This window comes from Chrysemys picta, chromosome 1, assembly GCF_011386835.1.
Source record: "Chrysemys picta bellii isolate R12L10 chromosome 1, ASM1138683v2, whole genome shotgun sequence".
NCBI lineage: Eukaryota > Metazoa > Chordata > Testudines > Emydidae > Chrysemys > Chrysemys picta.
The window spans coordinates 247,586,254-247,602,558 of NC_088791.1; the positions used below are offsets into that span (position 1 = coordinate 247,586,254).

At 40.8% G+C, this 16,305-nt stretch overlaps 1 protein-coding gene across 2 annotated transcripts in view; it reads right to left on the reverse strand.

Moving 5' to 3' along the window:
* COL4A2 (collagen type IV alpha 2 chain) overlaps positions 1–16,305 on the reverse strand; it is a 217,452-nt gene that overhangs the window by 7,496 nt on the left and 193,651 nt on the right. For both annotated transcript variants that reach the window (XM_008166744.4, XM_065592194.1), the window contains 10 exons: positions 16,183–16,290; positions 14,886–14,957; positions 14,377–14,502; positions 10,043–10,159; positions 5,525–5,686; positions 5,294–5,392; positions 4,393–4,539; positions 3,535–3,651; positions 1,580–1,771; positions 953–1,239 (listed from right to left, as the gene is read on the reverse strand). In XM_008166744.4, coding sequence (XP_008164966.2) covers positions 953–1,239; positions 1,580–1,771; positions 3,535–3,651; positions 4,393–4,539; positions 5,294–5,392; positions 5,525–5,686; positions 10,043–10,159; positions 14,377–14,502; positions 14,886–14,957; positions 16,183–16,290 — 1,427 coding nt within the window. The remainder of the gene's footprint in view (positions 1–952; positions 1,240–1,579; positions 1,772–3,534; positions 3,652–4,392; positions 4,540–5,293; positions 5,393–5,524; positions 5,687–10,042; positions 10,160–14,376; positions 14,503–14,885; positions 14,958–16,182; positions 16,291–16,305) is intronic.

Genomic DNA, 16,305 nt, shown 5'->3' on the forward strand with positions numbered 1-16,305 from the left:
TTTTTTCAAAGTGCTGTTATTTTAGTTTTTTGACTGGTCTATGCATTTCATAATTTTATTTCTCTCTTATGATTAAATTTAATTCTTTGAGTAGTGAGTTCTAAAATGCCTAACCTGTCCTGCCTGGAGTAATTATCCCTATGGTAACTTTAAAAAAAAATATATCTAGGTATTTTGTTTCTACTGGTGGCTCATATCTGCACATTACCTCGATATTGGTGCACATAACAAAATTCATTCTGCACATGGATGGAAAAAATTAGAGAGAACATTGGTCTTAAGGATGAATAATTTTCAATTTGAAAGCGGGAACAAACCAAAAACACCATAAAATGTCGAGTTGCTTAAATATAGCTTTTGTTTGTTGAAAATAAAAATCTTCACTCTACTTATTAGTATTTTTGACCGACAGTCTAATTTTCCCTTTTTATGCAGGTCCGTGATTTTATCAGATCAATTACTTACCATTGTTCCTGAAAGACCTATTACCTACTCCTCATCCTCCCTCTCTCTCTCTCTCTCGCTAACAATGGCTTAGTGGGCCACCCTCCCAACCTCAGTGCATAAACTCTAGCTGACATTTTTATTCTTAGCTCAAGTGTCTTTTTTTTGTTTGGAAGGCCCATTTTCTCTACCACATAAAGTGGATCATATCTTCTGCTGTCAGGTACAATTTGTCACCTGGAGCATAGTCACTCCAAACTCCATGTATTAATCTGGTTGGAGAGAAACTGTTGCCCCAGCCCTTCATGTAACTTTAATTGGTCTCCATGATGAGTGAGAGAGCAGTTTTCCTCACACATTTCTCCTCCCTGCTTCTATGAGAAGATTCAGTGCGTTTGGATTTTTAGCAAACCTGTACCTAAACCTGAACAACTTGGCCAGTAGGTGGGACCCCAGTTTAATGTAACTTTGTGCGATACTGTCAGCAAATGTTGAAAAGGACAAATACCATGAGGAAGGAATATCCAATCCATAAACTGCGCCACCCTTCAGGACAGTGTGGAATAGAAACATCTTGACTATGGACAGCAATTGCAACAGCTGGGGCTTCACAGACGGAACAACGACTGATATATGGTCTAATTTCTTCTTCTGCCACAGGCATCATTGGAAGAGATGCTGTCGTTGAGAGCCAGTAGGATTTATCATTTCGGTTTGCATAATAACAGACATCCCCAGGGTTACAGTAGAGGAAAGGCATGGTACTAAAACGAGCCAAACAGGATCCAGCCAGCCCTGTAAAAAAAATAAACCATCACAAATCTTTAGCATGTGCACATTCAAGTAAGAATTTATTTTTAGCTTATTGTGCATACCTGCATAATTCAGTAACATTTATATTTGTATTACAGTTCCACTCAAATTTCAATAGTGATCTGGAGAAACTACCTCCAGAGGGAGATTAGAACTAAATTTCTTTCTTTCATCTGCTGTCATTTCTAGGCATCCTCACTTAATATGCACTGAAGCCCAAATTTTCAGAAATGGCCTATAATTTTGTGTGCCTCTAGTTTTGAGTGGGGAAAATCAGATTGAAAGTGTCAAATGTTGAGATATTATATAGCCATGTACGTACCAAGGTCCTGGTTATGTGCTTTTTCCTGTCCTTCAAAATACAGTAGACTGTAGCCACTCCAGAGTTTGTTCATACCAACTGGGCACATTGGCTCTTGCTCAGACTGGCTATGCTTCACCAGAAGGTACCCAATGTTAACACTGCGACCTGGCATACCTGATATCCCAGGGTTACCTGGACGGCCTGGTTCACCTTGGGGAAAAATAGAAAGAGACAATAAAGAGTAACTGGGGGACAGCCATTTCAGACTTGATTCTGACTAACAGGGTGGAATTGGTAATGAATCTGAAGATAGAAGGCAATTTGGGTGACAATTGGAAAAGAAGGAGTGAGGGCAGCAGAATAAGGACAGTGGACTTCAAAAAAGCAGAGCTTGTAGGAAAGGTCCTGTGGAAAGAAAATCTAAGGAGGAATTCAGGAAAGCTGGCAGTTCCTCAAGGAGACAACATTAAAGGCGCAACTGCAAACTATTCCAATGCAGAGGAAAGAGAGGAAGAATAGTAAGGGGTCAATATGGCTCCCTCAGGAGCTCTTTAATGACCTGAAAATCAAAAAGGAATCCTACAAAACGTGGAAACCTGGTCAAATTGATAAGGAAGAGCACAAAAGAACAGCCCAAGTAGGTAGGGACAAAATCAGACAGTCTAAGGCACAAAATGTGTAACATTGGCAAGAGTTATAAAGGGAATGAGAAAAGATTCCTTAAATACATTAAGATCAAGAAAAAGACAAAGGAAAGTGTAGGTCTTCTACTTAGCAGGGAAGGAGAGCTAATAACTGATGACATGAAGAAAGCTAAGGAGCCTCATGGCTATTTTGATTAAAAATAAAAAGGTTAATGATGACCTAAAGCAATCTAGGCACCCTTAGCTATTATCTTTGAGACCTGCAGGAGGATGGGAGAGGTCCCAAGAGATGGAGAAGGGAAAACACAGTACCTATCTTTAAAAAGGGGAACAAGGAGGACCTAGGGAATTATACATCAGGTGATCTAACTTCAATATCTGGAAAGATATGGAGCAAATTAAACAATCAAATTTGTAAGCACCGGGAGGATAATAGGGTTATAAGGAATAGTCAGCTAATCTACATACGGATGGGACTTGTTCACTATTTAATTTTATTGCATGATATTTATCTTCTCTATATGGAAAGCTAATGTAGTCAATCAGCTATATTTCTAGGACTGATCCAATTCTGCTGAAATCCCTGAGTGTTGATTTGGGCTCCCTAGATTTTAAGTGGAGAATGTGATTTAATACTAGAGCTGAGCAAATAATTCACAAATAATTATCTGATGACTTTAGCCTCTTTCTGCTCATGTAATATGGGCAAGCAGTGATTTTCTTTTAAAATTTATTCTTCATCTAAAATTACCTGCCAGTTTTTTTGGATGACTTTTTAACCCTATAAAGTGATTGGTTGTGAACAATTCTCTGCAAATAGTCAATATTTGACATTCTTATTTGGGCTGGATTGATTTGTGTTTGTTCAACTAATTCAGATGGTAAAGTTTCTGGTTCCTAACTGGATGCGCACCTAAGCACTTGTACCACAACTGCTAATCTATTTACCTCACCTAGGAATTTGAAATTCTATTTTCATGAACATTCCTGTTTGTAAAAGCTTATTGCTGGCGTGATTACTGAAGGCCAGAACAGAAGGGGCACAAGCATTAAAACAAATTAATTTAAAAATCTGAGTGAATGTTCATGGAAAACATGTGCACTGAGATCTAGTTACAACACTTTGTTTTAAAGACAGTTTAAAGCTATTTCCATGAAAACTATTGACAGCAAAACCTAGTAAGAGCGTTGGTATTTGATGTAGGTGGAAGTCAGGAGAGTTGCTTCAGAAGGGTTGACAATTGTACAATGATAATGTGCTAATAACAGAAGATTTATAGAGTGAAGTGGGGAAAAGAAAAGAAAAAATAATAATGCAACATCACTTACCCTCAAAGCCTGCTAGACCTGGAAAACCTGATGGTCCTTGATCTCCTCTAAAACCTGGAAGAGCTGACATGCCACCTCTTCCTTGAAACCCTGGTTTACCTGGTGGGCCTCTAAAACCTTAAAACCATGAAGTTCAACGTGATCAGACAGATTTGATTTTTTTTTTAAGTACAGAAAATAAGATACTCAAAGTGAAGTTCCGTTCTGAAAAGTTACCATGTAAACTAGCACCTACATACTCAACAGATCTGGTTATTATGAGTATGTGTGTTCAGTCAGACTTGCAAAGTTTGTCACCTAAACTAAAAGCAAGATCCTATGATGCTTGCCCAGACAAAGTTCCTCACTGACTTTTTAATGGGGAATTGTGCCTGAGAAAGGACTGCAAGATTGGGCCCCATAATTCTATTATTTTTCATGCCTGTTACCACTGCAGATCCCATATAAACTACAGGAGAAGAACGGAATTCAGCTCAATGTATCTCACCAACAGAACTGTTGTTTGAAGTTCAACTGCAAGGTCAGATTTTGCCCTCAATGACATTTGTATACCTCAGCTAATAAGTCAGTTTGGATTGATCTAAGATGACAATCGGGACCGGTGTGGGGTTCACGAGTGTCATAGAGGCCTGCAGTTAAGTTGCAGTTGGTTAAGATGTGCATGCTGCACAGCTTCATTTTGATTGCTCAGGATTGATTTTGCAGGGGTGGCAGTGAGAAAATCCATTCTTTCCCTTGTGACTTCAATTACATTTAGAATTAGTGAGAAATAATAGGTAGGGATGACCTCAACACTACTTTTACAGAAGCCCTATTCTGAACAGCACTGCACTTCAAGAGTGAATGCAAAATTCCTACCTGGATCACCTGGTGGACCGTGGGGCCCCATCTCACCAGGTATTCCTTGGGGACCCATATTTCCACGTGGGCCTGCTGTACCCTGGTGAGTGACCAGCTTAGGGGGGACTGCAGGCGGCCCAGGAGAACCTGGAGGTCCTTGAAAACCTGCATTATAAAAAGAAAAAGTGAACTCATTTATAGACAAAACAACTCCCTTCCCTTGGTGTGCTCTGTCTGTCACTCAATGAGGTACTAAGGTTGAACATTTTAGTTGATTATTAATATTAGAGATGTACCCTGAGCCATAAAGTTCAGCTGCAGATCTGGGTCTGCAATTTCCAAGGTTTGGAGAGTAGGAGGTCACTTGGCATCCTGGAAGGAGGGAAAACCTTCCAGGCCTCAGGGGTTGTGTAAAAACAGGCAAAAATACATGAGTGGAAGGAGACAAAGGGAGCAAGAAGGCAGAAGAGTGGGTAGAGTGTAGCTTGTGATATGCAAAGTTGTGCAGTGCCCTAAAAAACTAGAATGAGATATAGCACTGTCTATAGTGGGCTATTTGTAGGCTTGTAGAAAAGAGAGAGGGTTGGTATTAGTGACGCGTAGGGTTTTTTACATTTCCAAATATCTTTTCTGTTCGTCATTCTGGTGGGCTGGCTGAGGGTTAGTGCTGGAGTTGTTATAGTTTGTGTGGTTGGCATTTTAGAGGTTTTTGAAAAGCACCTAGAGTTCGGAGTTGGCCCTTTTCATTTATATACACATTAAAATCAATTTTAGATGTGAGCCAAACTTCATGACTGGCCCGAAGTTCGTTCAGGAATGCAGCCATAGGGTCAGTTTGAAGGCAGGTGTAGTAGCCGCTGAGCAGGTAAGTTTATTTGTTGAATGATGGAAAATATAGCACCTAAAGGCTCTTACTCACCAGTAGGTCCTCTGTCCCCCTTGGGTCCAGTGGGCCCTGTGTCACCAAAAGCTCCCACTAAGCCAAGAGTACCCATGAGACCTTGCACGCCTTTATGCCCTTTAATGCAAAATGACACATTTGAATTATTGTATCTCTGCACAGATAACATAAATGGTCACTTCTAACATCTACTGTAGCAACAAATAACCATTTCTTTTAAAAAAGGCTCATTTTTTTCCCCAGCTGTACCTTTTGGTCCTGGGTACCCTGAAATTCCAGGTCTCCCTCGTGGTCCAGGGTCACCTCCAGTTCCTTTTTGACCATCTTCTCCAAGCACACCTATTTGACCATCTTCTCCTTTGCTTCCTGCTGGAGCTGAAATTCCAGGTCTGCCCCGTGGTCCTGGATAGCCTGTGAGAGCACATTTTAAATTGGAATCTACATTGAAAGGGAGGATCGACAGCATGGACATGGGGGGAAATTAGCAATGTCACCTCATGGTGGAGCATGGGTCACTTGCCAGGTTTCAATCACTGAGCCTGGGATGGGAGAGGGGTAATGCCTATGGGACCCAAGAGACATAAGAACAGCCATACTGGGTCAGACAGGGCCGGCTTTAGGAAGTGCGGGGCCCGATTCGAATACCCGGCGGCGGTCCGGGTCTTTGGTGGCACTTCGGCGGTGGGTCCTTCACTCGCTCCGGGTCTTCCGCGGTACTGATGGACCTGCCGCCGAAATGCCGCCGAAGACCCGGAGTGAGTGAAGGACCCGCCGCCAAAGTGCAGCCGAAGACCTGGACCGTTGCCAGGTGAGTAAAATTTAAAAAGTTAGGCGCTCTTCTTTAGGGCGCGGGGCCCTCTTAGGTGTGGGGCCTGATTCGGAGGATTCGGTCTAAAGCCGGCCCTGGGGTCAGACTAAAGGTCCACCTAGCCCAGTATCCCATCTTCTGACAATGGCCAATGTCAGGTGCCTCAGAGGGAATGAACAGAACAGGTAATCATCAAGCGATCCATCCCTGTCACCCATTCCTAGCTTCTGGCAAACAGAGGCGAGGGACACGGTCCTTGCTTATTCCGCAGTCCTGTTACCTTGAGACATCCTATAGTATGGAAGGAATTAGTTACCTTAAGCCTTCAAGTCAAAGTTTCTTAAGCAGGGTTCATGAGAAGGGAAACAATAAGGGCCCCTTCATAGTATTTGCTTTTCCTGACATTTACTACTTAACAGCCCAGGTGCACAGGTCTAAAAAAGCCCTAAAACTTGGATTCAGGAAAAGTATTAATGGAGGAGGAAATGCTGATGCAGAACTTGACAAAGGCAGTTTGTAATGTGTCTTCACTATGTGACAAGGAGTCTGCGGAGGGTTTGCTATAGCTGTCATAAACAGAGTACCACCATAGTTCTTCCTACGAAACTACTACTTGTCTAGTGGAGTATGACTTTTGCAGAAGGGAGCTTTTTGCTTTGAAAGAAGTGGGTTTCTCAGATGCAACTGACTATGCAAGGGGATGAGGTGGAAAGAATTAATTTAGGCTGACGGGATGGTAGCTACTGAATTTTCCTATTTGTTGAATTCTTTTAAAGTAATGCTTTGGGATTCTTCTAACATCTTTCCAGCAGCCGGTGAAGCCCATCAATGTTTAAGAGCTTTAAAAAAAAGGACCACTAGGCTTGATTTCAAAATTATTACAGAACTCTGAGAACCGTTCAGGTTCAAAATCAAGTATATCTGAATACAGACTGCTTCTTTTACAGCATGGCTTTTATTTATTTTATAATAAAAAGTGTCTTTTATAAGAGCTTGCAACTTCCCATCCTGGAAGGAGGAAGGGAAAATATATCCCTATGGTCAAACAGTGGAGAGAAAAAAGAGAACTAGATAAATTCATGGAGTTTAAGTCCATTAATGGCTATTAACCAGGATGGGTAAGGAATGGTGTCCCTAGCCTCTGTTTGTCAGAGGGGGGAGAAGGATGGCAGGAGAGAGATCACTTGATCATTACCTGTTAGGTTCACTTCCTCTGGGGCACCTGGCATTGGCCACTGTCGGTAGACAGGATACTGGGCTGGATGGACCTTTGGTCTGACCCAGTATGGCCATTCTTATGTTCTTATGAAAATGATAATTACTTTTAAAGCTTAAGGATGGGATTTTCAAAAGCACCCAGCAATGATAAAACTCCTGGATTTCAGTGGAAGAAGGGCTAAGCCAGTGGCAAGAGAATTTGAAAATCCCACCCTAAAGCTTTGTCTTGAGTAGACCACAGACAAATCAGCTAAAATTTTCAAGCCTGTGGGCCCCAAGTTAACCTGATTTTCAGAGGTGCAGAGCTTCTGCTGAAGTCAGAATGCAAATAGGGCCCAGATTTTTAAAAGGTATTTGGTGTTGTGCTCAGCACTACAATGCCTAGCAGACTTGGGAGACTAAATCTGATTTTCAAAAGTGACTTAAGCACTTGGGAGTCAAAATCCCATTGAATAGTCAGGAAGCAGTTAAACCAATATCACAGGGAGAGGGTAAAAAGAAGGAAGATCTGAGCACTCAGCACAAAATTGAGATGTTGAGAACAAAATTAATGAAGGAACCAAAGAACATGAAGAGAAGAAATTCTTTAATTGCCTATAACCTAATGCTAGGAGTCTGGGTAACAACCAAGAGAAATTGAAATTGCTCATTTAGGAAAGTATTTCAATCTAGTTGGTATTACTGAAATCTGGTGAGATGATTGGCACAACTGGAATGTTAAAAATCAATGGTTATAACCTAGGCAGTAAGAAACAAGTGGGCAAAAGGGGAGGGGGAGTGCCATTCTATATAAAAATGGCATTATCTGTTTCCGATTGACTGATAACTCACAAGAAAATGATCTTGAATGCTTATGGAGCAATGTACTAACAGATAAAGCATAAGATGGTGTATTAGTTGGTGCCTCTAACAGCCAAATCACACTAGGTAACAGGATGACTGCCTCCTTATACATCTATCTCTAATGTGTAGGGGGAAAGAACCCTATGTGATCATGGGGGATTTCAATCTGAATGATATATGCCAGACGTCTCAAGCTGACTACTAAAACACCCTTAGAATGTCCAAACATTTTACGTGACAATTTCATAACTCAATAAGTGTGGCAGCCAACATGGGGGAATTCTTTATCAGATTTTCTTCAACTGATCACAGAACTAAAAAATTAATGGTAGTTTGGGTACAAGTGATCATGACTTGATTACACTGGTCATGTGCAAGCAGAATAAAGTTCAGACCACTTTTGTATATACTTGTCACTTTAAGAGGGCCAGTTTCACAAAGCCGAAAACAATTATGAGTCAAAACAGCTGTGAGGAAGAATTTAATCAGAAAAACATGAATTATAATTGGGAATCATGTAATAACACCTTACTAAATGCCAAAAAAGTCACAATCCCACAATGGTGGGAGAAGGCAGTGCAGGTTTAAAAAATGGACATGGTTTAGAGGAGAAGTGAATGCAGCTATAAAAAGTAATATAAGGGTGTGTGTATATATATATATATATATATAGGTATATATATATATATACACACACCCTTATATTACTTTTTTTATATAAAAATAATAGAAAAGTTCTATGGCCTGCATTGTAGAGGAGGTCAGACTAGATGGTTCCTTTTGGTCTTGGAAGCTATGATGCTGGATAGGATTTTAGCTCCTAAGTGCTGAAATCCCTTTGGAAAATGAGATTTAGGCTCCTTATCCATTAGGTGTTGCATCGCTGAGTGCACCAATGCCTAAATACCTTCCAAAATCTGGGCCTATGTGCCTAACTCAGGCACCCAAGTTTGAATTGTTGGAGTACTCTAAGGGCTGGTCTTCACTACTGTGGTAATTCAATGTAAGTTACGCTACTTCAGTTACGTGAATAATGTACCTGAAGTCGACGTAGCTAGATCCATTTACCTTGGCATCTTCACTGTGCTGTGTCGATGGGAGACACTCTCCCGCTGATTTCCCTTACACTTCTCGGGAATGTAGAGTACACAAATTGATGGGAGAGCATTCTCCCATCAATCTAGTATGTCTTCACCAGACCTGCTAAATCAACACTGCAGCATTGATCACAGCAGTGCCAATTTAGCCAGAAGTGTAGATGTGGCCTAAATAACAAAGTAGAAGCCTGGCAGTCACTGGAGGCGCTGCTAAATATCCTAGTAGAGTCATTACACCATGGTTTTATTCTGGTCCTTCTTTTGTGTGTGAGAAAAGTGGGCTCATGGACCACCAGCTGCAATTTTTGTAGAGAGGAAAAGTGAATGTGTTTTCACAATACAAACTTGACAGCCCAAATAACTTAGTAGTTCAATTCAATACACTTACTTAAATTTTGTGAGCAATTTTAAGTGATTATTTTTTCACTGGTTTAAGTTAAGCTTGTCACACACTTGGAAACCTCAGGGATATTAAATTGAAAAAAAAAATTAAATGAATTAGTGCTTCTGAAAGTTGCTACTCAACCCTGGAGCATTGAATCTATTTATCTGCAAAGCAAGCCCACCACTGTAATTCAACAATAACCTGGACAGACCATCTCTGCAGGTGTGTGTGGAAGGATCGTTTTATCTCCATTTTATATCTCACTAGTTTTCTTCAAAATTAGGGTCCTGATTTGGAAAGAACCTGGGACGCTTTATTTAATTAGAGCTAATATAAATAACAGTGACAAACATTGCTAAACATCTGTGTTTAAATATTCACTCTTTATCTGCTAATGCACACATGGCATATATTACCTGGCACTCCATCTAGACCTGGAGAACCCACATCACCAGGTATTCCTGATATGTTTGAAACTCCAGGAAAGCCTGGAATTCCATGAGACCCTGGGTCACCAATTGGGCCTCGTTCCCCTGCAAGGAAAATAAAGACATAATTAATACTGCGGGGAAAAAAGCACAAAAATTACAAGATGAACCAGACCTTGTACTCTGTGATTTTCAGAGGGGCGGAGTAGTCCCATTAACTTCAGATAAAAGGTGCTCAGTGTGACACTGGATAAAAAAGGAGATAGTGCAGACTATGTTACACAACTGTGATAAATCTTGTACAAAGCATGCCTTGTAAGATATTATTGGAAAAGTTAGAATCTGCTAAGTATTATTATCCTGTTGAAATGTGTGTATCACCACTGCATGTGAAGTCATGACATTTTACTGTATGCTTGTTCCTAAACTGTTCTGGGATAACACCAATAAGACACATTTACATCAAGACTAGCCATCCACGGTATTGATGGGCCATTAAGGAGAATCAGCTCTTCCAATGGGATCATCCTGAGGACAATGGAGACCCAGTGATTCAGCAGGGCATGTAGAACATGTGATGCATAGCTCGATGTCTGAGCCAGTATTTTTCCATGCCCATGGACTGGGGGTATAAATTGGAGATGGTGACATTACCTCCTTGCCTCATTCCTGCACCACATCTCTGGGCTGTGATTTCTAACAAATGGAACTTTGAACAATGGAGTGAGGACCCCAATATTTGGGATGGACCAGAGAGACTTATTGCAAGCTAGCAGATTTAACATCACTGCTGTTATCCTGATCTACAGATTCTGAAATCAACTGTAATGTATATGATTCACTTTAATCTTTTAGTAACTCTCTTTAGTTTTTAGTTTACTAAAGGATTGACTACCAGCATGGTTTTGGGGTAAGATCTGAAGTATACTCTGACCTGGGGTGAGTGGCTGGCTCTCTGGAGCTGTAAGAACCTAATGATGTGATTTCTGCTTTTAACCACCATTGATCACAGAAGTCTGTTTTTTCTGGGTGTTGCATGAGGGGCTAGCGGGCCTGATGGGAACTGACTTTGGCTTCATAATAACTAGTTTTGTATTTTGGAAGTACACATCTATTTCTGGCTTGGTGAAGTCTTATGATAGAGTACATCACCAGTCTGGGGCATAAGGCCTATATTCTGGCAGTCTGACCTGATGTTGGCATTCTTAGCTGTGTCCCGTACCAGGCAGTGTGACACTCAGCACCCTGAAAATGAGGCTCTAAGATAGATGTAACATTTGTTTTTACCAGTTCCAAAGCAGGTATGGATAGTTAGTTATTTCTTACCATACTGGATGCTAATATTCTTGTATGTGTCAGGTGCTCTATTGTATAAATATTGTTCCAAGCTAGCAAGTACTTGAAACACACTGGCTCTGCAGCAGAAGAGCAAACACCACTGTACCAAATGTCCTACAAAATCAGTGGCTATCGAGTCTTTTAATTTTTCAGGGTCAATTAAAAATAGAGATATGTAGAATCCAGAGAACATTCTCCACAGATCCTAAGTTTTTAAATGGTGGTAGTGTGGGCCATAACTCCTGGAAACTATCCATTTAAGTGGGATAAAATAATACTAATGCAAATAGTCTCAGGAAGCCATGAAAATATTTTAAATCTATTTTTTCTTTAGTAAACAACTAACACTAACAAACATGAACGAAATTAGCAAAATAACACCATTTCTAGTAGGAAAGTTGAGAAGGCACAATGTATCTTAGTGATTACAAGAAAGCAGAGTATAACTGAGGGTTTCCCCAAGTGAGCAGACCTAGAGCCATCAAAGGGTGTAGGGAAAAGAATTAAGGGCCCGATTAATTCAGTGGGAATTTCAGGCCCTAAACTTTGGAAAGTCTTCAAACCATATAACTAACTAGTTTATATGGCTATTATTATAGATGAATTTATGGACAGCGTGGGCTTTCATGGAAGGGCAGTTATGAGAGTGGAAGTTAAAAATGGGTTGGGGCTTCTACCCTTAAGAGGGCTTGGCAGGGGGCCACTTTGATGTCAGAGAAGTGGAAAAAATTAAAAACAACAACTCATCTGCTGAGCTACTCGATGTACCAGCTGTTTTTCTCTCCTTTTAATAAAATAGTTCCATACGATACTGATTTCATTAACAACTTCAGAAGACTACATAATACTTGCCTTCAAACAGAATAATCAATGTTTAAAAATATTATTAAATATTTATTTAATAGTGTTTATTTCTTTGGTGTAAATGCTACTGATGGGAAAATCAGTATTTTATATGCCTTCTAGCTTCTGAGTGTTTAAGGGGCACTCAGGTCACATTTTTAAGCTTTTCTTTGCAACCAGGAAAGCTAGAAGCATTTTATGCGCCTATATTGGTTTAATTCAACAGGGTTGTGATAAGAACAAACAGGAAGGCAATACTATGGCTCTCCAGATAAGAACATCCTGGCGTACACACTTGAAAAGTCAATGGGAAAAGCTATTAGCTTTAAGGATCCTACAGCCTGACTCCGATGATGCAATCCCTGTTTTGCCAGAGTGGAAGCTTAGAAATCAAATGGGTACCCTAACGAGGAGGGGTCAATTGTGAAGAGTTGTCCAGGGCGGGTGTCAGAAAAGGAGATTGGGCCTCCCACTGAACCAGGGAATGCTAAGCTTTAGGGCAGCAGTTCTCAACCTGTGGCCCAATTAGCAAAAAGCTGCAGCCCAGCTGTGTGCTAAAGGCCCCTGGGGAGCATGGGGTCCAGGTTCTGGGCTGCCCAGTGCGGCGGGGCTGCCGGCCGGCCTAGGCTGCCGGGGTCCAAGGGCTGCCCCACGGGATCAGGGTCTGGGCTGCCACCTGGCTGCCCTACCACACAGCCAGGTTCAGGGTCGGGGCTGTCACCTGGCCCCACACAGCAGAGTCTGTGGTCCCTGCTGCCTGGCCCCTGCTCAGGGCTCCACTCTGTGGAGGGGTCTCTGGGCAGGAGGCACTGGGCATAGGAGTCTGTGGGGAAGGTTCGGGGCACTGTGGTTCTCAACCTGTGGCCATATGGCCCACAATGATAAATAGGTTGAGAACCACTGCTTTAGGGAAAGGCAAGCATGCATGTAGAGTGGTTTATTGTTTTAAGACCTGTTTTCTCTAAAATGCTGCTGTTTTAAATGAATACTACTCTGCTTTAAGCAGGCTATCAGGTCACTGGATACCTCTCTCATAGCTCCTGGAGGGAAACAAACTGCAGGTACTGAACCCAAGTCAGGCTTGTGGAAGCAATCGTGGTTAGCAACTGGGCTCGTAGCACAGGGCCCAGTCTGAGAGTGGAGAATTGTATAATTCCACCACAGAAGAGAGGAGCAGTTTGAGGCTCAAGACCTGAGGGGTGCACTCAAAGAGACTAAGAGTGGTCAGAGGTGCAGGTAGCCCAGTCACTGTGACACTCCGGTTTTAAGAAAAACATCAAATATCACAAGACTCGCAATAAAATCACAAGAGCTGGCAATACTGGAACCGTCTAGATCAGGGATCTCAAACTCAAATCACCACGAGAGCCAAATGAGGACTAGTAGATTGGCCCGAGGGCCGTATCACTGAAAACTTTTCATACAACAATACAAAAGTATAGTCAAAAATGAAAAAAAGAAGAGTAATGTAGTATGCTATTAAAAGTCAATGTATTAAATTTTTAAAAACTGTAATGCAAAGAGGGATTTTAATAAAATATAAACATCTCTAACTATTTCTTATGTAGTCAGTAACACTGATGATGATCTACACTAAGTCTATCAACATAGCTGTAATGGCAGGAACTTTTTAAAGTAACTAGTCATACAAAATACGTTGCCACTTTTAACAAAAATTCTTCCCAATTACTCACAGCAAAGAATCATACATGCTGAATTTCATACATCAGATTGCTCATCTAGTCCATGAGGCCCCACCCCTTCCCTGCCCCCATTCCAACCCCTTCCCCAAATCTCCACCCTGGCCCTGCCTCTTCTCCACCTCCTCCCCGCTCCTCCCCCCTCCCTCCTGGAAAGTCCTAAGTGCCACCAAACAGCTGTATCATCTTGAAGCACCTGTGGGAGGCTTGGAAATGACAAATAAGGAAAAATTCTAATTTTCAATACAGTTAATACTTGGCATAGATTGACAACTGCTACCCGCACTAGCTGCTACAGCAGCAGGGCCATAGCTGAGTGAAATGGCTGTAGATTTCTTATAAACAGCTGTAACTTAAATTGCATTGTGTGAGAATATATGCTAGCACACTTGCCATGCTCCAATATATAATAATAAAAAACACAACGCCCTAAACACTGACCTGGATTGCCTCTCTCTCCTTTCTGACCTGGCGCTCCTCTGGTGCCTTCAATAGTGTTCGGTTCGCCTGCTTCCCCTTTGTCACCATAAATACCTGGGAAACCTTCAGTCCCATATGCATCTGGACCTGTTTTGGAGTTAATAAAAGTAAACTGCCAAATATCTCAGGATTTCATAATGCTGCTATATTACATACTGAAAACTGTATTAAAATAACATTAAGGCTCTTACTACCAACTTAAACCTGCCAAAAGGAAAGGGATTATGATTTCAAGATTTGTCCCTAATCACCCAATTTTGATTAGGTTGCACCATTTAAGATATATTACTGTTTGCCAAATCCTGGAATATCCACACAAATTCCATCAAAGCCTATTATTCACATGCTAAATTTCAGATGACTGTATTAAGAAATCGTATTACAAACCCATCCCAAATGGAATTTATAATGGAATAGCCAACATAACCTGGTGCCTTTATAAAAGGGCAGAATAAGATTGTCACACATACCTGGGGAGCCTGGCAAGCCCTTAGTGCCTGGCAAACCATCCAATCCACTGATTCCTCGGAAGCCGGGTAAACCTGTTAAACATTTTACTCATGATTATCTTATTCATAGGTTCAATGAGTTGGTAAGATTCTTTGGTTGGTAGAAAACATGCGTTTGACTGAAAATGTAGCTTCCTGTTCCTAAGGTAGCCACAAAAGAATTGTATTATGATTTGAATTTACACACAAGTGTATATGCTTATTACAGACCTACACTTAATTGTGTATTTTCCTTGGTTGGCAAATGTATCTATTTTTCTATTATCCAGTAAAACCGCAGCCTTATTTCTAAGAAGCAGCTCTAATCTAACAGGTAAAAGTTACACTAAGAACCGACACAAACAAAAGAAGAAAAACCTGCCATTAATTATCTTCTTAAAATCCTAGCTTTGATAGGATTCATCTTTATATCTTTTTGTAACCCCTAAGACAGGATAACAACAAGGTGGCCACACATCCTTCAAGTTCTGTAATAAGGATCTCTTGAGAAAAAAAAATCACAGTATGGGATTTAAAAAAAAACAATTTGAAAAATGCCTAATGTTTGCTGCTGTTCAAAATGGGGTATTTTCTGCCCCATGCCTGGAGATGAAAACTTACATGATTTAATTTATTAAGGGACAAGGGGGCAATCCTTGATCTGGTAATTAAGAAAATACACTATTTTATTTAAAAATATTATTTATATCTTGACAACAAAGCTCTAAGTGTAGTGTGCCATGAGTCATTTACTTTCCAAACCATGTATTCAGTATCAGTGAACTCTACTGCATCTGCAAAAAGAAGGAGGAGTACTTGTGGCACTTTAGAGACTAACAAATTTATTTGGGAATAAGCTTTCGTGGGCTAAAACATCTACTGCATCTGATGATTATGTAAGATAAATTGCTCACTATCTAATGCACTGTATGAAATGATATTACTCTCTGCTACATTTGAAAAAGAGTTGCATACATTGTTGAAAATTAATTTGCTTTGCAACCGTCATGAGAAATTAAAACAGTTCCTGTAAATTAGGTTCTTGACATATCAAATACTTCCCCTACAGTCAATGTGAGAATGCAAGGATTCTTATAATGCAAGAAAAGTCAAATCATACAAGTCTACATTTATGCATCTGAGCTTTATAGGAAACCAGCATTTATTGAGAAGAGAGGTAGAGCTCTGAAATGCCAATGATCCTTTTTCTTCCTCACCCCAAAATGAACAATACTGAAATACTTCAAGTAAAATGACTTAATTAAAATAGTTTTATAACCTGCTTGTCCCACGAAACCAGGCCATCCACGACTTCCTTTTTCACCTTGAAATCCAGGAAGACCTGGGTCTCCCTGTGATCCTGGTGGTCCAACCAACCCTGGGAAGCCTATAGGAAAAACAC